This window comes from Somniosus microcephalus, chromosome 26, assembly GCF_052327205.1.
Source record: "Somniosus microcephalus isolate GS21.2 chromosome 26, FLI_Smic_1.0, whole genome shotgun sequence".
Taxonomy (NCBI): Eukaryota; Metazoa; Chordata; class Chondrichthyes; order Squaliformes; family Somniosidae; genus Somniosus; species Somniosus microcephalus.
In genome coordinates, this window is record NC_141012.1 from 10882199 (window position 1) to 10907647 (window position 25449).

The window sequence follows — 25449 nt, forward strand, 5'->3', positions numbered from 1 at the left end:
AGCAGTTAGGAGCAGGAAAAGTGACTGCTCTTTCTCTCCTCCCTCATTTAGTGTTCTGAAGGCCTATTGTAGCACCCTAATCACGACCACCGTCACAGCGCAGCCTAGGAATCAAGCCTGGGACCTCCCGACCAGTATCGTGCAATCGTTCTTTTTATTTTAGAAAAACAATCTCGGTTCTTGTACGGTAGCTGTAGCGTTCATTTCTGATGAAGCAGAGGCTGGTACCTGGGCTGAAGTTCCCTGGCTTTAATAACCCGCTGTTTAATTACCAAGACCTACTTTCTCTCACAGCTTGCACTATTAATTGGCAAGGAACCTCAAGAGGTTCATTAGCAAGAAACAAGCCGGTTGACTTGATTTAAAAGTAATGTGGCTGTTTTGTTGTTCAACAGAAATAATTTATTTTTCAGAAATAGTAATAAATATCTATAGTAATAAAATGTGTCTGTGTGAATATTTATCAATGGCACTGTAGAATGATATCTATGTGAATCATAGAAATTTACGGCACAGAGGAGGCCATTCGGCCCATTGTGTCTGTGCCGGCCGACAAAGAGCTCTCCAGCCTAATCCCACTTTCCAGCTCTTGGTCCATAGCCCTGTAGGTTACGGCACTTCAAGTGCATATCCAAGTACTTTTTAAATGTGATGAGGGTTTCTGCCTCTACCACCCTTTCAGGCAGTGAGTTCCAGACCCCCACCACCCTCTGGGTGAAAAAAGTTCTCCTCAACTCCCCTCTAATCCTTCTACCAATTACGTTAAATCTATGCCCCCTGGTTATTGACCTCTCTGCTAAGGAAAATAGGCCCTTCCTGGCCACTCTATCTCGGCCCCTCATAATTAACTACACCTCAATTAGGTCTCCCCTCAGCCTCCTCTGTTCAAAGAAAACAACCCCAGCCTCTCCAATCTTTCCTCATCGCTAAAATTCTCCAGTCCTGGCAACATCCTCGTAAATCTCCTCTGTACCCTCTCCAGAGCAATCACATCCTTCCTGTAATGTGGTGATCGGAACTGTACGCAGTACTGTGTGCTGTACTATGTATGTGATGCTGGAGAATCTTTTTCCATGGTGCTATAGTATGTATGTCCATGGTGTAGTACATATGTCCTGGTGTCCCTCATCCTTGCCTTTGTTACCTCTAGAATTGACTATTCCAATGCACTCCTGGCTGGCTTCCCATGTTCTACCTTACATAAACTTGAGGCCAAAACTTGGCTGCCCGTGTCCTAACTCGCACCAAGTCCCGTTCACCCATCACCCCTGTGCTCGCTGACCTACATTGGCTCCTGGTTAAGCAACATCTCGATTTCAAAATCCTCATCCTTGTTTTCAAATCCCTCCATGGCCTTGCCCCCCGCTATCTCTGTAATCTCCTTCAGCCACACAGCCCCCAGAGATATCTGCACTCCTCTAATTTTGCCCTCTTGAGCATCCCTGATTATAATCGCTCAACCATCAGTGGCCGTGCCTTCTGTTGCCTGGGCTCTAAGCTCTGGAATTTCCTGCCTAAACCTCTCCGCCTCTCTACCTCTCTTTCTTCCTTAAGACTCCTTAAAACTGACCTCTTTGATCAAGCTTTTGGTCACCTGCCCTAATTTCTCCTTATATGGCTCGGTGTCAATTTTTTTGTCTTCTAATACTCCTGTGAAATGCCTTGGGACGTTTTACTACGTTAAAGGCGCTATATAAATACAAGTTGTTGTTGTGTGTAGAATGCATAGTTATGGTACTGTCGTATTGTAGCTTCCCTGCAATTGTTAAAATTGTACAAACGCTACCCCAAACCTTCAGTTCCATTTCCAGCCCGGGCACCTTCCGTAAGGGCTGAAACGGTGGGGAATGGACATGGATCCCGAATGGGCCTGTGGATTGAACATTCCCGAAGCTGTAGCTGTAGCAGAGGCTGAGAAGTGCCGATGATTGGATGGTGGGGTGGGTGGGGGGGTTGAGCAGGCCTGAGGCTGGAGCAGAGATGGAAGAAGCCTGAGGCGGAAAAGTGCCGATGCTTGAATGGGAGGTGGGGGGCGGGGGTTTGAACAGGCCCGAGGCTAGAGCAGGTTCAAGCTTTTTCAAGCAACGTCACAGGAGGCTAACTAATACTGAGAAAATGATAAGACAGTTGGCAGGAACAAGTCAGAAAAGTGAAGGGATGGCAGATTTCATTGTCCAGGCTTTGTGAGCTTGTTAAAGGTCTTTTGTTGAAACATTGCTGTGATGACCTCAGGCCTGTTGCAATCATGTGCATTCAATCTCTACAATGTCCCAATGTGAGAGCAAGAGATAGGCCGTAATGTCTCCACCTGGCCCTAAATACTCTTCTGTGCAGCTGCCATAGCAAGGGACTGGAGTGTTTAGCTGCCGCTGAGCAGAAACAGTGGGTGAGCTGTTAGTCACTACCTTTGCACTACATCACATGTTTGCCCGTGCTGTGACCAACTCTCAGCATACTCTAGAGAAGGGCTAGCGGTATTATAAAAGAAATGCCCCCCACTCCGATTTTCTTCCTCCTGTCCTGAAGGTGCTGATTGTCCCTGGCCTAGAGCTCCATGGACACCAGGAGGCTTTTGATATCTCGCCCAAGTAACCTGCCCTTATGCACCAGATGAGAGCGAGAGACAGAGAAGTCCATTGGGCTATTTGACAGACCCGATATCCACAGAACTGCACCCTTCCAAACAGGAACCACTGGATAGAGATCAGGAGTGATCAAGGATTTTTCCAGTCAACAACAACTTGTATTTATATAGCACCTTTTAACGTAGTAAAACGTCCCAAGGTGCTTCACAGGAGCGATTATCCGACAAAGTTTGACACCGAGCCACATAAGGAGATATTAGAACAGGTGGAGGTAGGTTTTAAGGAGTGTCTTAAAGGAGGAGAGAGAGGTGGCGAGGCAGAGAGGTTTAGGGAGAGAATTCCAGAGCTTCAGGCCTAGGCAGCTGAACACACGGTGGTGGAGCGATTAAAATCGGGGATGCGCAAGAAGCTAGAATTGGAGGAGCGCAGAGATCCCGGAGGGTTGTAGGGCTGGAGGAGGTTACAGAGATAGGGAGGGACGAGTCCATGGAGGGATTTGAAAACAAGAAGTTCTCATCAGCTTAGAACTTCTGTAGGGCCACGACTGGGTTCCCCGGATCCAGGGTCAACTGGGCATTAACATGGGACCTTCCTGATCTGCATGACTCAGTGTAACAGTGGTTTAAATCTCCATTTGTCTGATTTCTCATACTGCAAAACGCTGCCTCTGAAGAGCTCACATGGCTCTAGGAGTATTAGAAAGAAAGAACTTGCATTTATACATTGCCACAATGCTGCACATCCAATACTTTAGCTATACAGGTAAATGTTACGCAGCCAATCTGCACACACAAAGGTTTCACAAACTGCAAATCGAGATGAATGATCAGTTGAAGTGTTTTTGGTTGCCTTGGCTGAGGGAGGGATGTTGGCCAGAATACTTGGCGAATTTCCCGCGCTTCTTCACATAATGCAATGAGATCTTTTACATCCATCAGAACAGACAGAGAGGGTTCTCAGCTTAGTGTCTGACTGAAAGTTGGCACCCCTGATAATGCGGCACTCCCTTAGTACTGCACTGAAGAATCAGCCTAGATAATTATAGCACCTACATGCTTATAATAATCTTCAGTAAGATTCAGCCGATTGCCTTGCGGCACCAGTTCGCTGCTCGCCTTTAATACAATACCTATGAACATAACAGGTGGAATCCCCAAATGACGATGAAACTAGGGTTCTCAACACTGACCAAATGTTGCATGGGCTAATCTTAGGCAGCAAGTGTCAGCCTTGCATCAGCGGCAGCACTCTCGTCTCGGAGTCAGAAGTTCACGACTGAAGCCCCCCACTCCAAAGACCTGAGTCCATAATCTAGCTGTGGGGGTCTGGAACTCACTGCCTGAAAGGGTGGTAGAGGCAGGAACCCTAACCACATTTAAAAAGTGCTTGGATGTGCACTTGGGATGCTGTAACCTGCAGGGCTACGGACCAAGAACTGGGAAGTGGGATTAGGCTGGATAGCTCTTTGTTGGCCGGCGCGGACACGATGGGCCGAAATGGCCTCCTTCCGTGCTGTAACTCTATGATTCTATGAATACTGAGGGAGCGCTGCACTTGTCAGAGGTGCCGTCTTTCGGATGGGATGTTAAACCGAGGCCCCGCCTGCTCTCCCGGGTGGACGTAAAAAGATCCCACATGGCACTATTTTGCAGAAGAGCAGGGGAGTTCTCCCCGGTGTCCTGGCCAATATTTATCCCTCAACCAACATCACTAAAACTTATCTGGTCACTGTCACATTGCTGTTTATGGGACCTTGCTGTGCGTAAAATTGCTGCTGCATTACAGCAATCATCACACTTCAAAAAGTACTTTATTGGCTGCAAAGAGTTTCAGGATGGTCCTGAGGTTCTGGTTATTTTTTTTCCTTCCTCGGGTTAGCTGCAGAGGTGGTCTTCCATATTGGCACACTTGAATGTAACAGTCCATTGAGAGTTGTTGGGCGGTGCCCTTTGCTTCCTCGCTCTTGAGCTCTGTTAACATGGGGGAAAAAATGTCGGCCCAGGTTAAATCCAGACACCACCACCCCCACCCCAACCCCCGCCTCCAATGCTAGAAAATATTCCCCAGACTGCTTTGCTGTGTGATTTTCCCCTCCCCCGTCAAATAAAACGTGGAATGAACCAGGTTATTGGTTGGGCGGGGGGAGCTGTGAACCCAGCTTCAGCCCGCACGTGCGAACGTAAAGAGGTTATACTCACAGAGTGCGCCGATAGTATCTCTTCAGGAACGGATGTGCTGCTGCACCAACAGCAAAGTTGCTGCTACCGGTGTCCACCAGAATGTTCAGCTGGTACAGAAAGAGAAAGCGGTTATTTTACTCCATTCGGACAGGCTCGCTCGTCGTGATCCCACTGCTAAAGGACACTGCTAGCGGTGTTGTTTAATCGACTTATTGAGTGTTTTGGTACCAGCAGATTGTAGAATCAGAGAATGGTTACGGCACAGAAGGAGGCCATTCGGCCCGTCGAGCCCGTGCCGGCTCTCTGCAAGAGCACTTCAGCCAGTCCCACTCCCCCGTCCTTTCCCCACAGCCCTGCAAATTTTTTTCCTTCAGGTACTTATCCGATTCCCTTTTGAAAGCCACAATTGAATCTGCCTCCACCACCCTTTCAGGCAGTGAATTCCAGATCCTAACCACTCGCTGCATTAAAAAAAACTTTTCCTCATGTCACCTTTGGTTCTTCTGCCAATCACCTTAAATCTGTGTCCTCTGGTTCTCACCCCTTCCACCAATGGGAACAGTTTCTCACTATCTACTCTGTCTAGACCCATCTAGACTCATTATAGGAAAAATCACACTTAATCACATTACATGTCCATTGCTATTCGTGTTGGGGGCGGGGGCGGGGACGGGGAAGGTTGGTTGTTTCAACAAAAAATTGCATTTATTTATTTTTTATTCGTTCCTGGGATGTGGGCGTCGCTGGCAAGGCCAGCATTAATTGCCCATCCCTAATCGGCCTGGAGAAGGTGGTGGTGAGCCGCCTTCTTGAACCGCTACAGTCTGTGTAGTGAAGGTGCTCCCACAGTGATGCTAGTTCCTGGATTTTGACCCAGCGACAATGAAGGAATGGCCAATTTATGTTCAAGGATGGTGTGTGACTTGGAGTGGAACTTGGAGGTGGTGGTGTTCCCATGCGCCTGCTGCCCTTCTCCTTCTAGGTGGTAGAAGTTGCGGGTTTGGGAGGTGCTGCCGAAGAAGCCTTGGCGAGTTGCTGCAGTGCATCTTGTAGATGGTACACACTGCAGCCACGGTACGCCGGAGGTGGAGGGATTTATATAGCGCCTAAACGTCCCAAGGCGCTTCACAGGAGCGTTATCAGACAAAATTTCACACTGAGCCACATGTGGAGGAATTAGGACAGGAAAGCTTGGTCAAAGTGATAGGTTTTAAGGAGCGTGTTAAAGGAGGAGAGAGAGGCAGAGAGGGTTAGGGAGGGAATTTCAAAGCTTAGGGCTTTGCGGGTTCCAAACACACGGGTCTCATTCAGCTGGCGGCAACCCCACTGTAAAAGCTGCCAGACTCACTGAAACGGCCCACTGGACAGACTCACTTTTTAACCAGGTCCTCCTGGCAGTTGGTTGCTAAATCCAGCAAGTTTACGTTTGGGGTGGTTAGCGGCTGAATGTGCTTCAGGAACCAGCAGTACAAACATCCCACTGACACCTAACGAGAAGCAGCTTTCGATGCTGTCTGATGCTCTTCATTCATCGCTTCACACCGCTCCCACCGCGACCACCAGTACACAAGCTCGCAACCACCCGTGCCTCACCCGACCGTTACACAGATCATAGAATCATAGAAATTTACAGCACAGAAGGAGGCCATTTGGCTCATCGTGAAAGAGCTCTCCAGCCTAATCCCACTTTCCAGCTCTTGGTCCGTAGCCCTGTAGGTTCCGGCACTACAAGTGCATATCCAAGTACTTTTTAAATCTGATGAGGGTTTCTGCCTCTACCACCCTTTCAGGCAGTGAATTCCAGACCCCCACCACCCTCTGGGTGAAAAAAGTTCTCAATTCCCCTCTAATCCTTCTACCAATTACTTTAAATCTATGCCCTCTGGTTATTGACCTCTCTGCTAAGGGAAATAGGTCCTTCCTATCCACTCTATCTAGGCCCCTCATAATGTTATACACCTCAATTAGGTCTCCCCTCAGCCTCCTCTGTTCCAAAGAAAACAACCCCGGCCTATCCAATCTTTTCCTCATAGCTAAAATTCTCCAGTCAAACTGCTCTGCCCAGACACAACCCAAGATTAGATGGATAAAAAACCGGAGGGTGTTTTACTCCATTTAACTGGACATAGAAGAAGAATTTGACACATCCTCCATTCCACTTGATTGAAATTCTAGTGAGACGATCGTAGAGACAGGCAGTTGGGCCAAAATCATGCGAGGTGTCCGTCAATTGCTGCAGCAATGTGCAAGGCAAATCAATCAGGCCAGTTAGATCAAGTCATAAACAACAGGAGTCTGCGATCATCATCTCGAACCTGAGATTTCATTGCGGTCTTGACGTTTGCACCACTGCAAACAATGTACCTCACTGACCTACTTCACCTACCTCATCTCACAATCTACCTCAATCTACCTCACTGACCTACTTCACCTACCTCATCTCACAATCTACCTCAATCTACCTCATTGATCCACTTCACCTACCTCATCTCACAATCTACCTCAATCTACCTCATTGATCCACTTCACCGACCTCATCTCACAATCTACCTCATTGATCCACTTCACCTACCTCATCTCACAATCTACCTCAATCTACCTCACTGACCTACTTCACCTACCTCATCTCACAATCTACCTCAATCTACCTCACTGACCTACTTCACCTACCTCATCTCACAATCTACCTCAATCTACCTCACTGACCTACTTCACCTACCTCATCTCACAATCTACCTCAATCTACCTCACTGACCTACTTCACCTACCTCATCTCACAATCTACCTCACTGACCCATTCACCTACCTCATCTCACAATCTACCTCACTGACCCATTCACCTACCTCACCTCACAATCTACCTCACTGCTTATTTTGGCTCTTATAAACTGGTCACAAAACTGCAACACTCACCACGGTTACAGGCACCACTAACAGGATCCTTTGACGACGACTGCAGTTTTTTAATCATGTAACAGGAATCAATGGGTATAAAAATAGGTATATGTCCCCGATTTATTTTATCGAGAAGCCTAGGCGAAGGCCTGAGGATCACAGCACAGGTTACCACTGAGGTTGAATAGAGTTTAAGACAAGGTAAATCAGAAAATGGAGAGAGTTCTTTTTTAAAATGGGTTCTAGCAACCACCCTTGGACACTAGAACATCCCTGTGGTGGTTCACAGAAATCACAGAAACCCCACAGTGCAGATAGAGGCCATTTCGGCCCATCGAGCCTGCACCGACACATATCCCACCCAATCCCCGTAACCCCTACACCAACACATATCCCACCCTATCCCCGTAACCCCACGTATTTAATCCCCCTAACACTAAGGGTCAAGTTAGTGATGTCTCTGAGATATGGCAGTGACACCCTAAATACCGGCATGGCTCAAATACAGTTCCTGTATTATATAATTGTTGCAATCCTCCGAGGTAGAATTAAGATACTAGAGGGATAAGCGGCAGTGGGCCGAATGGCCATTTCTTGTCCCTTAGATACCCCAAATGGCACGGATGCAGATATTAATAAGGGATAGTGATATCTAGTGTGGTATTAGAAAATAACGCAGCCGCTATATTATCCCTGTCAAGACAAGGCCATTTGGCCGACTGAAGCTCATGGGGGAAAAATTGGGTCGCGCCCCCTTTGGGGCGCTAACTTCACCGGGGCGCTACTTTTAATGCCCCGAAACAATTAGCACCCTCGCACCCGAAATTCACTGGTAGCGCCCCAAGAGGGAGACGGGGCGCTACTGGGAGTGCCCCGCCTCCCTCTTGGGGCGCTGCGAGTGAATTATCATGCTGCTACATGCCGCAGCGCCACGTTCTGCGGCACGTTGCGCCGTGGTACTGCAGGTCTTCCTCCCCTTATTAAAGGGGAGGGGCCTAGTGCAGCGCGACCCGAGGCCCAGCTGGGCCACCAGGGATCGGAGTGCCGGCAAAAGAGCCCGGCACTCAAGAGAAGTGCCGGGCTCACGGAGCGCAGCCGGCACTCCGCGGGGGGAGGGGGCTGCACAGAAGGCTGGGGGCAGGTGCTGGCAGGCGGCCAGCAACAAAAATGGCCACCCGGCACCTCCCCTTTAACTTGCACAGCACCGGCTGCAGGTAGGCCCCCCTGGCCCTGTCGGACATAGCGTCCGGCGGTAAGGCAGGAGGCGCTACCGAAGATCGCGGCTGGGACGCAAGCGGGGCGCTGCGCATGGCGTTGATGTCATCGCCGGCGGTGCAGCGCCGGGCGCTAGCGGTTACCGCCGCCGCTAACCTCCCGCTGAATTTTGCGGGAGGCGTTAGCGGCGCTGCGCCCGGGTGTTAGTTGCTTTGCTCCCCGTTGGCGCCCTCTTAGGGCGCTAACAGGAGGTGCAAATCAACCGAATTTTTCCCCCCGTCTCTCTACTGCCCTAACTCTTCCTCAGCGTATTCATCAGGTTTTCAATGTCACGAGGGGTCTAAACAGAGTAGAGAGAGAGAAACTGTTCCCATTGGCGGAAGGGTCGAGAACCAGAGGGCACAGATTTAAGGTGATTGGCAGAGGAATTAAAGGCGACATGAGGAAAAACTTTTTTACTCAGCGAGTGGTTATAATCTGGAATTCACTGCCTGAAATGGTAGTGGAGGCAGATTCAATCACTGCTTTCAAAAGGGAGTTGGATAAGTACCTGAAGGAAAAAAATTTGCAGGGCTCTGGGGAAAGGGCGGGGGGAGTGGGACTAGCTGAAGTGCTCTTGTAGAGAGCTGGCACGGGCTCGACGGGCCAAATGGCCTCATTCTGTGCTGTAACCATTCTATGATTCATTTCAGCTGTACTTCAACAAGTATATTATAGGATCATAGAATGATACAGCACAGAAGGAGGCCATTCGGCCCATTGTGTCTGTGCTGGAAATATAGGAAAAGATCTGATTACCCCTCCCCTGCCTACTCTGAGCGCAGGAAGTGTCAGAATTGAAATGGAAGAGAAAAAAACAAGACATAAAAATGAGAATCTAACTGATTATTATGTATCTGTACTTGTCCCTGACACTGCATCATTGAGGTGGGCAAACTACTCGAAAAAAAAATCTCATTTCATTGAGGAAGCAGGTTTTTATTAGTGGGGTGATTTTACTTTCCTTATCGTGATAAAGGATTTGCCTTTTAACTGTTCCTATGCTCAGCATCGCCTATCTGTTACTCTGCCTCAGTAGGTTTTCCAGTCTTGCAATTTTACAATTAATAGCATAAAGTAAGCAGCTTTATAATACAAAAGAAATGAGAGACATTTATACAGGGCCTTATCATGTCTGCCAGAAATGTTTCAAAGTGCTTCATGTACCATAAATTACTTTGCAGTGCACCGACTATTGTTGGGTATGCAAATGTGGCAGCCATTTTGTGCACAGCATGATCCACAAACAACAGTGAGTTCTGTCACCAGCTAATCTGTTTCTTTTTATTTTATCGGTTGGGGGAAACGAAATTGGTCCGGAACACTGGAAAAATCCCTGCTCTTCTTTGAATGGCCGCCTGGGGTATTTACCGCTGGAACCGACAGAGACGGCCTTGGTTTAACATCCCATCTGAAAGATAGGACCTTTGACAATGCAGCACTCCCTCTGCTGCACTGGGGAGTGTCTGCCCACATTACGTGTTCAGCTGCCAGGCCGGGGCTTGAATCTACAACATTTTGAATCACAGGCAAGAAAGACTGCCATCAAAAGGCCCAAAACTGACGCAACATAGGAGGTTCTTCCACTTTGTCAGGGCAGTTACGTTTGGAATTGTGCTGAGGGAACCACAATAGTGTTTTCATTAAATTAATTTTCAGGATGTGGACATCGCTGGCAAAGGCCAATGACATGAATCTTGTCATTCATGTGAAAATGACTTATGTAATAATACTGGGCGGCCTGCTGGTGGCGCTGTCCAGGGAGAGTATAAATACTCGGGCATGGGCCCAGCTTGCTCAGGACATTCTTTAACAGGAACTAGTGAAGGACACAACTAGATCTCCATGTTGAAAAACAGTTGATTAAAACCTTGTTTAACACTCAGACCAAGTGCCTAGTAGTTTTCTTACGACAGCCACATTTACTGCTCATCCCTAGTTGCCCTGAGAAGGTGGTGTTGGGCCTTCTTCTAACTAAGTAGCTTGCTAGGCCACTTCAGAGGGCAGTTAAGAGTCAACCATGTTGGTGTGGGACTCCAGTCACACAAAGGCCAGATTGGGTAGGGAACGGCAGTTTTGCTTCCCTGAAGGACATTAGTGAACCAGTTCAGTAACAGCAACTTGCATTTATATAGCGCCTTTAACGTAGTAAAATGTCCCAAGACACTTCACAGGAGTGTACTCAGAAAAAGATTGACACGAGGCCAAAGAAGGACATTAGTGAACCAGTGGATCAATCCATGGAGTATTGTTACTGGCAGCACCTTTCCTGCCCAGCCACATGCAAATTCTGAGAGTGGCCCCCTGTCACAGCCCGACCCTCAAGAATATCAAGAAATCAATCGAGCGAAACTCCAGAATATTAATCGCACCCACAAATCTGCTGGTTTTGCAGAACTGTCTACTCTCTCGATGAATTCACATTGGTTCCTGTAAGTGCTAACACCTTCCTATCTGTGAATACTCAGACAGCGTTAACAACTTCCCATCAATCACTCAATCAATTATTGACATGCACCACTTGGCAACTGAGGGTTAAAACGTCTGCGTCTTTAACTAGGAAGGAGACAAGGCAACTTTAAATTCGTGGCGTGACCCAACTCCGACCACATCTATTCAACAAGGGACTCATCCATGATCCAAGATTCCATGAATCCCTGTCTTCCTCGCAGTCTCTAATCACCATCCTTGGACCCGTTCCATCCAACTCTTTTTTTTAAATTCATTTATGTGATGTGGGCGTCACTGGCAAGGCCAGCATTTATTGCCCATCCCTAATTGCCCTTGAGAAGGTGGTGGTGAGCTGCCTTCTTGAACTGCTGCAGTCTGTGTGGTGAAGGTGCTCCCACAGTGCTGTCAGGGAGGGAGTTCCAGGATTTTGATCCAGCGACGATGAAGGATTGGTGATATACTTCTAAATCAGGATGGTGTGTGACTTGGTGGGGAACTTGGAGCTGGTGGTGTTCCCATGAGCCTGCTGCCCTTGTGCTTCTAGGTGGTAGAGGTTGCGGGTTTGGGAGGTGCTTGGCGAGTTGCTGCAGTGCATCTTGTAGATGGTACATATTGCAGCCACGGTACGCCGGTGGTGGAGGGAGTGAATGTTTAAGGTGGTGGATGGGGTGCCAATCAAGTGGGCTGCTTTGTCCTTGATGGTGTCAAGCTTCTTGAGTGTTGTTGGAACTGCACTCATCCAGGCAAGTGGAGAGTATTCCATCACACTCCTTACTTGTGCCTTGTAGATGGTGGAAAGGCTTTGGGGAGTCAGGAGGTGAGACACTCGCCGCAGAATACCCGGCCTCTGACCTGCTCTTGTTGCCACAGTACTTATGTGGCTGGTCCAGTTAAGTTTCTGGTCAATGGTGACCCCCCCAGGATATTGATGGTGGGCGATTCGGTGATGGTAATACCATTGAATGTCAAGTGGCGGTGGTTAGACTCTCGCTTGTTGGAGATAGTCATTGCCTGGCACTTCTGTGGCACGAATTTTACCTGCCACTTATCAGCCCAAGCCTGAACATCGTCCAGGTCTTGTTGCATGCGGGCATGGACTGCTTCATTATCTGAGGAGTTGTGAATGGCGCTGAACACTGTGCAGTCATCAGCGAACATCCCCATTTCTGACCTTATGTTGGAGGGAAGGTCATTGATGAAGCAGCTGAAGATGGTTGGGCCATAAAGAACAGAACTTGTGTTTATACAGCACCTTTAACACAGAAAAACCTCCACAGAGGTGAAAGGAAACACAGCACGAGCTACAAGCCTGCGGCGAACAGCTTCTCCTAACCTGTAGTCTGCAAATCAAATCATAGTTTCTTTTTATTTCCCTCCTGTGTACAGAGTATTAGGTCATCCTAGTCAAGGGACATAAATCGCACGCTACAGTTCTTCCTCGTTAGGGATGAAAATTGCTCTGGGTGCACCAGTTAATGCATTCCTGTCAACTTGCAATATGTGATGTTTTCATAAAGTCATTACTGGGTTTACTTTGAATGGACTTATAACTTGGTTAGAATCTGCACACTTTAATTGGACGGGAACTCATTAATCATGAAGGATAGCACTGTGGTGTTCTGACACCCACACATCCTCAATAAGGAATTTATGAGAGACTTCTTTACCCAGAGAGTGGTGAGAATGTGGGACTGGCTGCCACGTGGAGTGGTTGAGGCGAATAGCACGGATGCATTTAATAGGAAGTTGATAAACACACAAGGGAGGAAGGAACAGAAGGATATGTTGATGAGGTTAGATGAAGAAGGGAGGGAGGGAGGTAGCGCGTGTGGATCATAAACACCGGCATGGACCAATTGGACCAAATTTAAGGGGCACGGTAGCATACTGGTTATGTTACTGGACTCGTAATCCAGAGGCCTGGACTAATGATCTGGGGGACAATGAATTCAAATCCCACCACGACAGCTGGGGAATGTAAATTCAGTTAAATAAATCTAGAATTTAAAAGGAAAGCTAGTATTAGTAATGCTAACCATGAACCTAGCGGATTGTTGTAAAAACTCATCTGGTTCACTAATATCCTTTAGGGAAGGAAATCTGCCGTCCTTACCCAGTCTGGCCTATATGTGACTCCAAACCCACAGCAATGTGGTTAACTCTTAACTGCCCTCTGAAATGGCCTAGCAAGTCACTCAGATTCAGATTCAGATTAGATTTATTTGCCATATGTAACAAGTACAATGGAATGCTTGTTCCCTGCAGGGACGCGTCAGCTATACATACAGCGCCGCGTTCAGAGTCAATACAATGGCTTCCCGTGGCAGTGGGAGCACGATGTCCCTCAGCCAATCATCTCAGTTGTATTCAAGAAGGTGGCTCACCACCACCTTCTCAAGGACAATTAGGGATGGGCAATAAATGCTGGCCTTGCCAGCGACACCCACATCCCGTGAAAGAATACAATAGCAAAATACTGCGGATGCTGGAAATCTGAAATAACAACAGAAAATGCTGGAAACACTCAGCAGGTCAGGCATCGAGGAGAGAGAACCAAAGTTAATGCTTCCAGTCGGGGACCCTTTGTCAGAACTGGAAAAGGTTAGAGAAGAGTGATTTTTAAGGAGGAGGAGAAGGAAAGAACAAAGGGAAGGTCTGTGATAGGGTGAAAGGTAGAAGAGATTGACTGACAAAAGGGATGATGGTGCAAGACAAAAAAGGAGAGGTAATGGGACAAGTTAAGAAACAAAAGATGGCTCTAGATGAGGTGTGAATGATGATAGAAACATAGAAGATAGGAGCAGGAGTAGGCCATTCGGCCCCTCGAGCCTGTTCCACCATTTAATGAGATCATGGCTGATCATCCAAATTCAATACCCTGTCCCTCCCCATATCCATTGATCCCTTTAGCCTTAAGAATAGAAACATTAACAGCTACCATGTGAGGAAACAAGAGAAAAAAATGTAAAAAGAATGGCCTGTTTCTGTGCTGTAAATTCTATATAATGTTGCCTTTAGGTTATTGCAGAAATATTGTCAGTAAAGGTAGTTCTATATTAGCCTTGGCTCCTGGTATTGCGGAACCCACCTCGTTTTTATTTGTTTGAAAGTAATGATTTGTGGCTTCATTTTCTGTCTGCGAAACCTTCCCCGGTGGCCGATAAAGGTTTGTAAAGGCTGGTGTTTGGAAAACAACACCATTGGCCTATGTAGCTGAGGTAAGTCGTCCAGTCCTCTGGAGCACTAATCCAGTAACATAACCACCACACTACTGTGCCCATATGGGTCCTGGTGCCTCCACAGGCAGTAGCACTGCCTCTCATAGCACTGCCTCTGACATTGGAGCTACAGAGCCGTATATCATTAAGCTACCAACACCACCCTCCCAAGTTAATCAAATGATTTTTAAGAAGAATACAGGAAACTCTTTGGTATCCGGCACCGACGGGACCGGCGTGGTGCCAGTTTATCAAAAAGTCCGGATTACAGAGAGGTATAGTTTAAAAGGTACGAGAGCTCCGTACACAGCAACAAATCCAGGCTTCCCTGTTGCTTAGCAACATGTGCAGGAACTCCGGCCACAGATCAAGCGTCCCTGTTGCTTAGCAACAAGTGTAGGAGCCCCAGTTACACAGCCACAGATCCAGGAACTGCCACTAATATGAAGTAAAACTTACCTGAACCTACTCCTGAATTTTGCCGGTTAACAGAGATTTCCGGTTATTTAGGTGCCGGTAAATCGAGAGTTTCCTGTATGTATAACCGACATCTGCAGCCTTTTCTTAACCATGCTCTCAAGGTTTTAGTCTGCTCAACTCTGGAGATTTTTTTGTGTGCTTTTGTACAACAGAAACTGTCAGTGCTGTCACCGGGTTTATTTAGTGCTGTGGCGGAGCCACTAAGGGACTCCGATCAAATGTATATAATTCCCTTTAACAATATGTTAGCTACAGCCGGAGTCTGTATCTTTGTATATACTGTTTGCATGTACAGAGCGCGGTCCCTTTAAGAGCGCGGGCAAACGCGATAACGTCACGCCGTTCATCACGTGAACCCCCACCGGCGGGAAAAACGTGGTGACGTCATGACGCCAGCCACGGGACCGCCCAAGCAGTCCTCGTGGAGCCTCCGAACTGATTAGACCTGTATTCGTAGTTCTCTTGCAACTGTTTGTTAAACTCAATTAGTTTTACATTAAACATCGTTTGTTTGATCGCCTGAGTCGACCTCAGTCTCTTGATAGGAACTAGACATTCCTACAGTGCATCGATTCCGCTACACTGGAGCAAAAATTGCACTCCAGACAATACGCTTCTTGTGTGTTGGTCCCAATTCATCATCTGAATTTGCTCCCACTGCCAGTGATTGGCCTCTAACCACCTGTGCTTCAGCCAGTTGTTATATTTTTTAGTATATTAATTCATGGGATGTGAGCGTCGCTGGCAAGGTTGGTACCTACCGCCCATCCCCGGTTGCCCTGAGAAGTGGTGGTGGGCCTCCTTTTTGAACCACTGGTAGTGGTGGTTTGCGAGGCCAGTTCGGGGGGCAGTTAAGAGTCGACCACATGGCTGCGGGGTCTGGAGTCAAATATAGGCCCAGACCGGGTAAGGATGGCAGATTTACATAGAAACATAGAAGATAGGAGCAGGAGTAGGCCATTCGGCCCCTCGAGCCTGCTCCGCCATTCAATGCGATCATGGCTGATCATCCAGATTCAGTACCCTGTCCCTGCTTTCTCCCCATATCCCTTGATCCCTTTAGCCTCAAGAAATATATCTAACTCCTTCTTGAATATATTTAATGAATTGGCCTCTACTGCCTTGTGTGGTAGAGAATTCCACAGGTTCACCACTCTCTGGGTGAAGAAATTCCTCCTCATCTCAGTCCTAAATGGCTTACCCCTTATTGTTGTGTATGTACCTTTAAGAGAAGAACTGATTCTATACTGCACTACCGGCAGTGACCACCCCTGTGTATAAAGCCATGGCAGGCTTCTGTATTTCAGTCTTGAATTACTCTTTGTTCAGTAAATACCTGTTTTATTGTTCTCCTGCAGTCTGAGTATTATTGATCCTCGGACACTACACTGGCGACGGGCAGGTTCGAATTTGTTGTGTATGTACCTTTAAGGGAAGAACTGGTTTTAGACTGCAGTACCGGCAGTGACCACTCCTGTATAAAAGGCCCTAGCAGGCTTCTGTATTTCAGTCTGACGTTACCCTCCTGTTCAGTAAATTACCTGTTAAACTGTTCTCCCGAAGTCCGTGTATTATTGAGGCGCGGACTTTACAGTGGCGACGAGTAAGTTCGAACTCACCTGCAGTGTTGCATCATCTCACGGGGATCTCACCCTGAGAGGAGGTTTCTTGGAGGTCGTAGTCTGAGCAACGGGCGTCGACCGCAGGCAACCGCCCAAAGGATTCATCGGTGTTCGGAGAATTGCGGGAGAGGCTGTGGAGAGCTGAGCTTGGCTCCCCAGTTAAGGTGTTCCAGCAAATCGTGCTGGTAGCAGGTAGTGCGCTGACCCTTCCGGACTGCGGCGGGCTCAAGCTCGATCGAGCGGCTCTACAAAACGGGCCGCGCAGCGTCACCGGGAAAAGAAAACAAAAAAGAGAGAGAGGGTGGAGCGCACAGGGCGCGGTCGGTGCTCAAGAACCGGGCAGCAGAGAGGGAATAAACGGGGGGCAGGAAAGTGAGACGCGCCGAAGCCACGGGTCGCCGCCATTACCCTGTAGAACGCTAGGAGCAGCGTGGCAGCAAGGGAAAGAAGGAAAAGCGCGGGAGGCGCCATTTTATCCCATTGGGGAAGAAGGAAAAGCGCGGGAGGCGCCATTTTATTCCATTGGGGAAGAAGAAAAAGCGCGGGAGGTGCCATTTTAAATCACCCAAGATGCCGAAAAGTGGCAGTATCACTGCTTTCGACAACGAGGTAGAAGACTGGACCGCGTATGTGGAAAGAATTGAAGTGTACTGCAAGGCAAATGAGGTGGCCGATGGAAAGAGGGCGTCGGTATTATTGAATTTGATGGGCGCGAGTACGTACGGCCTATTGCGGAATTTAATTACCCCAGCTAAACCAATGGAGAAAAGTTTTAAGGAGATTGTTAATATCTTACAGGAACACCTAAACCCTACACCGCTGCTGATAGCAGAAAGATTCAAGTTCCATAAAAGAAACCAGCACAAAGATGAGAGCAATGCTGACTATCTTACGGAACTACGCAAGTTATCGAAGCACTGCCAGTTCGGAGCAGGACTGGCAGACACCTTACAGGATAAGTTTGTCTGCGGGCTCCAGAGTGAAGGAACCCAGAAATGACTACTTTCGAAAAAGGACCTGACGCTAGAACAGGCTTTCAGCGTGGCAGAATCCTACGAAGCAGCAGCACAGGGAGCTGCGGAAATACAACAGAAACCACAAGAATACAGCGCTAACGAAATGGCGTATGGAGCAGAAAAGTGCTATCGCTGCGGCAGAACAACCCATGAGCAGAAGGACTGCTGGTTTAAGGACAAAGTATGCAGGCAATGCGGAAAAATGGGACATATAGCAAGAGTCTGCAGGTCGGAAAAGAAAACCAACACGACAAGAACTACTAAGGAACAGTACAGGAAAGTAAAGAAACTGACAGACAGTAGTTCGGAAGATCAGGAGAGTGATAAGGACTCCGGGAGCAGGAGACTAAGTTGTCTAAAGTTACACAACGTGATCGCAAAGGAGGATCACCGAACCATTTGGGTCACCCTCATGATAGCAGGGTCCCCAGTAAAGATGGAATTGGACACAGGATCAGCCCTAACTGTCATGAATTGACGAGACTATGAGCGGCTATTCTCACACATACCCTTGAAGGACACGTCCATTGTATTGAAGACATACACGGGGCAAAAAGTCTACCCCAGAGGAAAAATAAGGGTGCCAGTTGAATACAACGGCAAGGAAACACAGAAACTGTATCTATATATACTACCAGAAGGAGGACCACCATTATTGGGACGTGAATGGATCCGAAAAATACAATTGGATTGGCATTCCATTCAGGCGCTAACTGTGACTAATAAAAAGGATGATGACGTCACACCTGGACGACTGTCAAAAATTCTAACTGACGCGAAAGAGGTGTTCCAACAAGGACTTGGGACTCTAAAAGGAGTAACGGCAACGATAAAAATCGAAGATAGCGCAAACCCAAAATTTTTTAAGGCCAGACCGGTACCTTATGCGATCCGCCCAGCTGTTGAAGCAGAGCTGGAGAGTCTGGAGCGTTCGGGTGTGCTGTCCAAGGTGGACTGGAGCGAGTGGGCCACACCCATCATTCCTGTAATGAAGAAATCATTGAGCAGCACGCCTGGGGAACCGAAGAAGGTTCGCATCTGTGGGGACTTCAAGGTAACTGTGAACCCAGTCCTGCACACAGTACAATATCCACTTCCGCGGATAGAAGATATTTTCGCCTCACTATCTGGAGGGAAACGTTTTACAAAGATTGATCTGGCCCAAGCGTATCTACAAATGGAGGTGGAAGAAGCATCTAGAAAATACCTCACGATAAACACTCACAAAGGCCTTTACCAGTACAATCGACTGGTATTCGGGGTAGCATCAGCCCCGGCTATTTGGCAGAGGGCGATGGAACAAGTCCTGCAAGGGATCCCGGGGACCCAGTGCTATTTGGACGACATCCTGGTTACGGGCGAAAATGACAGTGAACACCTTGCCAACCTGGAGCAGGTGCTCAAGAGATTACAGGAATATGGGCTACGAGCCAACTGCCCCAAATGCGAGTTCTTCAGGAGACAAATCTCGTTTTGTGGCCACATGATTGATGAGGAAGGGTTGCATAAGTCGCCGGACAAGATTGAGGCTGTAGTCAAGGCTCCAGCACCGGAAAATGTGTCACAACTGAGGTCGTTCCTCGGGTTGGTGAACTACTACCATAAGTTCTTGCCGAATTTATCTACAATTCTGCACCCACTGAACGCCCTGCTGCAAACTGGAGTAACATGGAAATGGAGTGATGAGTGTAAGCGTGCCTTTCAGAAATGTAAATGCCTAATCACTTCAAAAGAAGTATTGGCCCACTACAATCCAACACTACCGATTCGGTTAGCATGTGATGCGTCTCCCTACGGCATCGGAGCGGTGCTGTCACACGAATTCCTTGACGGTTCAGAGAGGCCAATAGCCTTTGCGTCGCGCTCGTTAACCTCAGCCGAGCGTAACTACGCCCAGATTGACAGGGAGGCCCTCAGCCTGGTGCGGGGGGTGAAGAAGTTCAATCACTATCTGCACGGGCAGAAATTCACCCTACTGACTGATCATCAGCCCGATCTCCATTTTTAACCCAAAGAAGGGCGTTCCGGTGATGACGGCGCAACAGCTGCAAAGATGGTCACTTTTTCTAGGGGCACATCAGTACGACATAGAGTACAAGGGTACGAAACAGCATGGAAACGCTGATGGGCTGTCGCGCCTACCGTTGCCTACGGTAGAGGAAGCACCTGCAGTGGACCCTGTTGAGATATTCCATGCGACCATAGTCGAATGTCTACCTGTTACAAACTCAAGTATAGAGAAGGAAACCCGAAATGACCTGACACTCTCTCGGGTCTATGATTTGACGGTGAAGGGATGGCCAGCACATGGCGACTCACTGTTGCCAGCATTCTCGCCAAGGAGAGAACAGCTGTCAGTGTGCCGGGGGACCTTGATGTGTGGATCCCGAGTGGTAATTCCACCCAAGTTGAGAGATAGAGTGCTCAATGAGCTTCATGAGGGTCATCTGGGAGGGGTAAAAATGAAGAGCCTAGCCAGGGCGTTTGTGTGGTGGCCGGGAATCAATAAAGAAATCGAGGATATGACCAAGAGATGCACAGGATGCCAGAAGGTCCAAAACGCTCCACCACAGGCCCCGCTACATCCATGGGAGTGGCCCTCATCTCCATGGCAACGGGTACACATTGATTTTGCTGGTCCATTTATGGACTCAATGTTCCTAATCGCCGTGGACGCCCATTCGAAATGGCCAGAGGTCATCAAAATGTCCTCCACCACCACGGAGAAAACTATTGCAGTCCTACAGACCATCTTCGCCAGGAATGGCTTGCCAGAACAGATTTGCTCCGACAATGGGCCACAGTTTGTGTCCGAGGATTTCCGGAGGTTTCTGAGGAATAATGGGGTGAAACATTACACATCTGCCCCATATCATCCAGCCACAAATGGATTGGCTGAGAGGTTTGTTCAGACCTTTAAAAAGGCAATAAAGGCAATGTATAATGATGACATACCACTACAACACAAGGTGGATAATTTCTTGTTTGCTTACCGGAATGCGACACATGCAGTCACCAACCAAGCTCCAGCCATAATGTTCTTCAACCGAAGGCTAAGATGTCGCCTGGATTTGCTCAAACCAAACATAAGACGAGATGTTGAGGATAAGCAATTCCAGCACATAAATGAGAAGCCAACCAGGAGCTTCAAGATAGGGCAACCAGTCTTGGCCCGCGACTACCGAACAGAAAAATGGCAGCCAGGAACGATATGCACACAGCAGGGACCACTAATGTACACAGTGGACGTTGGAGAGAGCATCGTGAGACGCCATGCTGACCAGATTCTAGAGTCACAGGAACAAGCCAAACCCATACCACGAGCAGGTGCACCTGGTAATCAACCCGAAGTACAGATTGCATCTACCTCAGAAGCAGTGGTATTGGAAGCTGACGAACCAACCAATGACAATGAGCCAGAATCAACTCTGCCGCAAGAACAGGATACTTGAGAAAGGCGCTATCCAGTCAGGATCAGGAAGCCTCCTCAAAGACTGAACTTATAAATGATTATTTCAGTTGATGTTTATAGTACAGAGAAAATTGTAATTGTAATTAGCTATTATTTAGTTGTTAAATGAATGTTATGTACTGTTTATCTAAAAGGGGGGGAATTGTTGTGTATGTACCTTTAAGAGAAGAACTGATTCTATACTGCAGTACCGGCAGTGACCACCCCTGTATATAAAGCCATGGCAAGCTTCTGTATTTCAGTTTTGAGTTCCCCTCTGTTCAGTAAATACCTGTTTTATTGTTCTCCTGCAGTCCAAGTATTATTGATACCCGGACACTACACTTATCCTTAGAGCTTACCCCTTATCCTTACCCCTTTCCTTCCCTAAAGGACATTAGTGAACCAGATGGGTTTTCACGACAACTTCATGGTCACTTTACTGACGCCAGCTTTTTTGTTTTTGAGATTTAAAAAGAAACTAAATTCAAATTCTCAAACAGCAATGGTGGGATTTAAACTCACATTCTCCGGACTTTTCATCCAGCCTATGGATTACTAGTCCAGTAACATAACCACTGTACTGCTGGACCCAATATCGCTCAAACTGAGGAAGGAAGGGAGGGAGGAAGGAAAGACTTGCATTTATATCAAACCTTTCACATCCTGAGGACATCCTAAAGTGCTTCAGAGCCAATGAATTACTTTTGAAGTGTAGTCATTGTTATTATCTAAGTACGATAATCTGATTTTTAGGTGTTGGTTGAAGGATAAATATTGGCCAGGACATCGGGGAGAACGCCTTCAGAAAGTGCCATGGGATCTTTTCACTGTGAGGATGTCCAAGCTGAGGAGTTGAGCACATTTCCATCACCAGCAATGTGGTAGTGTATTATAGTACAGTATTACCAGCACAGAATCAAGCTATTCAGCCCAACAGTTCCATGCCGGTGTTTATGCTCTGTAGTGTATGTACTTTGCAGAAGGAACTATATTCTGCAGCCCCTGTATACTGCAGTACCAGTAGTGACCACCCCTGTATATAAGCCTGTGTAGTAACATTTGCATAGTAGTTCCAGGTTGCCTCCATTCAGTAAAGACCTGTTATAACCAACTCCTGCAGTCCGTGTCTCAATTATACACGGACATAATACTGGCGACGAGCAGATACGAACTTACCTACAGTCAGCACCACCTCATGGGGAGCCATCCCTGAAGCGAAGTTATCAGAGGTCGAGGCCAGAAGGAAGAAAGAAACAGAAGAAACGGGCGTCGACCGTGGGCATCTGCCTCTGAGTCAGCGGAGTTGAAGATTTGCAGGAGAGGCTGTCGAGAGCGGGGCTTGGTTATCCTGTCGATGGTGCTTCAGCTAATCGGGCTGGTGGCAGGTAGTACACTGATCCTTTCTGGGCTGCGGCGGTCTAGAGCTCGAGCTGGTGGCTTTGCAGCGGGGCTGAGCAGCGTTGTCGGGAAGAGGAGAGAGAGAGAGAGGGTGGAGCACACAGGGCGCGGCCGGTGCTATGAAGCCGGGCAGCGTACAGACCCGAGAAGAGGGAGGCAAGTGTCCCGCAGGGTTGTTCCGACGACGGGGAAATAATAAAAATTAAACGCGCAGAAAGCCACGAGGAGCTGCAGTTTGCCACGGGAACCGCGGAGAGCGGCGTTAGCAGCAGCGTGGGGGGGAAGCGCGCGAAGACCATAGGGTGTCGCCATCAAGGCATAAAACGCCAGCAACAGCACTAGCAACAGCGGAGAAGACAGAAAGCGCGGGAGGCGCCATCTTAATCCAGCGGGGAAAAAGGCAAAGCGCGGGAGGTGCCATTTTGTTAAATCGGGGAAGAAGGCAAAGCGCGGGAGGCGCCATCTTAGATTTCCAAGATGCCGAAGACTGGCAATATCACTGCCTTCGATAATACAATAGAAGACTGGACCACGTATGTGGAAAGAGTCGAGGTATATTGCGAGGCAAACGAAGTAGCCGATGAGAAAAAGGCATCGGTACTGCTAAACTTAATGGGCGCAAGAACGTACGGCCTATTGCGGGACCTGATTACTCCAGCCAAACCGAAGGCGAAGAGTTTTAACGAAATTGTTGCTATCCTACAGGAACATCTAAATCCTACACCGCTGCTGATAGCAGAAAGATTTAAATTCCACAGGAGAAATCAGCATAAAGATGAGAGCAATGCTGATTACCTTACGGAACTACGCAAGCTATCAAAGCACTGCCAGTTCGGAGCAGGACTGGCAGATACCTTACGGGACAAATTTGTCTGTGGACTCCTGAGTGAAGGAACCCAGAAGAGGTTACTCTCAGAGAAAGAGCTGACGCTAGATAAAGCTTTCAGCGTGGCAGTATCGTGCGAAGCAGCAGCAAGGGGAGCTGCGGAAATACAGCAAAAGCCACAGGAATACGGCACCCACGAAATGACACGGGGATTTGCAAAATGTTATCGCTGCGGCAGAACAACCCATGACCAGAAGGACTGCTGGTCCAAGGACAAAATATGCAGGCAATGCGGAAAGATGGGACACATTGCACGAGTTTGCAGGTCTGGGAAGAAGACCAACGACAACAAAAAGGCTACTAAGGAACCGTACAGGAAAGTACAAAAGATGACGGACAGTAGTTCCGAAGACCAGATGAGCGATAGTGAATCCGGGAACAAGAGGCTAAGCTGTCTCAAACTTCACAACGTAATTGCAAAAGAGGATCACCGAACCATTTGGGTCACCCTCACGATAGCAGGGTCCCAAGTCAAAATGGAATTGGATACAGGATCAGCTCTAACCGTCATGAATCGATGAGACTACGAGCGGCTATTCTCACACATACCCTTGAAAGAGACGTCCATTGTCTTGAAGACATATACGGGGCAAAAAGTATACCCCAGAGGAAAAATAAGGGTGCCTGTCGAATACAACGGCAAGGAAATACAGAAATTGTATCTGTACATACTGCAAGATGGTGGACCACCGTTATTGGGACGTGAATGGATCAGAAAGATAAGTTTAGACTGGCACTCCATTCAGGCACTGATGGTGGCTGGTAAAAAGGATGACGACGTCACTCCTGGACGATTGTCAACAATCTTAGCTAACGCCAAAGAGGTATTTCAACAAGAACTGGGAACTCTTAAAGGCATAACCGCCTCGATAAAAATAGAAGAGAATGCAATTCCCAAGTTTTTCAAAGCAAGACCGGTACCATATGCAATTTGCCCAGCCGTCGAGGCAGAGCTGGAGAATCTGGAGAATGCAGGCGTGTTATCTAAGGTAGACTGGAGCGAGTGGGCGACACCCATCGTTCCTGTCATGAAGAAAACGTTAAACAATAAGTCTGAGGAGCCAAGGAAGGTTCGCATCTGTGGGGACTTCAAGGTGACGGTGAACCCAGTCCTTCACACAGTACAATATCCTCTTCCAAGGATAGAAGATATCTTCGCCTCACTATCTGGAGGGAAGCGTTTTACAAAAATTGACCTAGCACAAGCATATTTGCAGATGGAGGTTGAAGAATCCTCTAGGAAGTATCTCACGATAAACACTCACAAAGGTCTTTACCAGTATAATCGACTGGTATTCGGAGTAGCATCAGCTCCGGCGATATGGCAAAGAGCGATGGAACAAGTCCTGCAAGGGATTCCGGGGACTCAGTGTTACTTGGACGACATCCTAGTGACAGGTGAAGATGACAGTGAACACCTTGCCAACCTAGAGCAGATGCTCACTAGACTACGGGAACATGGGCTACGGGCCAATCGCCCCAAGTGCGAGTTTTATAAGAAACAGATATCGTATTGTGGCCACGTGATCAATGAAGAGGGGTTACATAAGTCCCCTGACAAAATTGAAGCGGTAGTTAAGGCTCCAGCGCCTGAAAATGTGTCGCAACTGAGGTCATTCCTCGGATTGGTGAATTACTACCATAAGTTTTTGCCGAATTTGTCCACAATTCTGCACCCACTGGACGCCCTACTACAAACGGGAGTAGCATGGAAATGGAGCGATGAATGTAAGCGGGCCTTTCAGAAGAGTAAGGACCTAATCACTTCAAGAGAAGTATTGGCTCACTACAACCCATCACTACCAATGAGACTGGCGTGTGATGCGTCTCCCTACGGCATTGGGGCGGTACTGTCACATAAATTCCTTGATGGTTCAGAGAGGCCGATAGCTTTTGCGTCACGCTCGTTAACTTCAGCCGAGCGTAACTACACCCAGATTGACAGGGAGGCCCTCAGCCTGGTGTGGGGGGTGAACAAGTCCAATCACTACCTGCACGGTCAGAAATTTA

At 47.9% G+C, this 25449-nt stretch overlaps 1 protein-coding gene across 1 annotated transcript in view; it reads right to left on the bottom strand.

Annotated features, from left to right (window-relative positions):
* Positions 1 to 25449, bottom strand: part of bace1 (beta-secretase 1) — a 145049-nt gene that overhangs the window by 95620 nt on the left and 23980 nt on the right. The window contains exon 2 of the mRNA XM_085967824.1: positions 4784 to 4872. Within this exon, the coding sequence (XP_085823950.1) occupies positions 4784 to 4872 (89 nt within the window). The remainder of the gene's footprint in view (positions 1 to 4783; positions 4873 to 25449) is intronic.